The 1,344-nt window shown below is 39.2% G+C and overlaps 1 protein-coding gene across 1 annotated transcript; it reads left to right on the top strand.

Moving 5' to 3' along the window:
* Positions 1-279: 279 nt before the first annotated feature.
* On the top strand, positions 280-789 carry LOC150036607 (secreted RxLR effector protein 161-like). The gene has a single exon (XM_090313187.1). The coding sequence runs from the start codon at positions 280-282 to the stop codon at positions 787-789; it is 510 nt and encodes a 169-aa protein (XP_090169313.1).
* Positions 790-1,344: the final 555 nt, after the last annotated feature.

Below are 1,344 nucleotides of genomic sequence, written 5' to 3'. Positions count from 1 at the left end.
TCAAAATCAAGGACATTGGAAAACTAAGGTACTTCCTTGGAATGGAGGTAGCTCGATCGAGAGAAGAGATTTCAGTTTTTCAATGGAAATATACTCTGGATTTGCTTAAGGAAACAGGTATGACAGGCTGCAAACCAGTTGATACTCCTATAGAAGCGAATGCAAAGTTAAATGATATGAGTGAAGGTGTTCTAGTTAACAAAGAGAGATATAAGTGGCTTGTTGGAAAATTAATATATCTCTCTCATACTAGGCCCTGACATTTCATATATAGTGAGTATGGTAAGTCAGTTTATGCAGTCTCCGTACGAAGAACATATGAGGGCAGTGGAGCACATTCTGAGATATCTGAAAACTTCTCCAGGGAGAGGCTTGATGTTCAGGAAAACTAAAAGACGATGCATCGAGGCATACACAAATGCAAATTGGGCAGGGTCTGTGGTAGATAGAAAGTTGACATCAGGGTATTGTACCTTTGTGTGGGGTAACCTTGTCACATGGAGGTGTAAAAAACAAGGTATTGTTGCCAGAAGTAGTGTCGAAGCTGAGTACAGGGCCATGAGTCTAGGAAACTGTGAAGAAATTTGGCTTGAAAAAGTTTTAAGAGACCTTGACCAAGATCATACTGGTCCAATGAAACTGTATTGTGATATCAAAGCCGTAATAAACATAGCAAATAACCTAGTTCAACATGATAGAACAAAGCATGTGAAGATTGATCGACATTTCATCAAGGAGAGACTTGATAGTGGCAACATCTGTGTTCTTTATATTCCTTCCAGCCAATAGATTGCAGATGTCCTAACAAAGGGACTGCCCAGACAGTTGTTTGACTCGTGTGTGAGAAAGCTGGGTCTTATTGACATCTACGCCCCAACTTGAGGGGGAGTGTTGAAATTAGGGTTTTTTACTCTAGGGACTTTTTTGTCTTTATACTTGTACCCTAGGGTTTCCCTTTTTTCTATTTAAGCTGGCAATCATTGTGTATTCTTTATATCAGTCATATAATAAAATTCCTTCTTCCCGTGGTTTTTTCTCCCTGATTAGGGTTTTCCATGCAAACCTTGTATATGCTATTTTTCTTTCTCTACTCTGTATTTTTCATCACATCTTATCCATTTATGGAGTTCATTTTATCCCTTTTCATGCAAACACCTTCCTAAGGTGGATGCTCTTAGCGCATCACAAGGCCGAGCATGGAAAAACATTATGAACTAATGAAAGAGATCGTAGGATGTGTTGATACACGTCCTTCTCCCACTTATTATAAACACTTTCTCCATTCACCTTGATATTGATCCATACAAATACCTTCCTAAGGAAGGATGCCCCAAGGGCATCATG

The sequence above is a fragment of the Benincasa hispida genome, chromosome 4 (genome assembly GCF_027475165.1).
Source record: "Benincasa hispida cultivar pf3 chromosome 4, pf3_genome.v1.1, whole genome shotgun sequence".
Taxonomy (NCBI): domain Eukaryota; kingdom Viridiplantae; phylum Streptophyta; class Magnoliopsida; order Cucurbitales; family Cucurbitaceae; genus Benincasa; species Benincasa hispida.
The sequence above is the reverse complement of the archived record's forward strand: the minus strand, read 5'-3'. Positions and strand labels throughout refer to the sequence as shown.

Excerpts from the sequence above, each read along its gene's own strand:
- LOC150036607 (XM_090313187.1), top strand. The coding sequence starts at position 280 with ATGGTAAGTCAGTTTATGCAGTCTCCGTACGAAGAACATATGAGGGCA.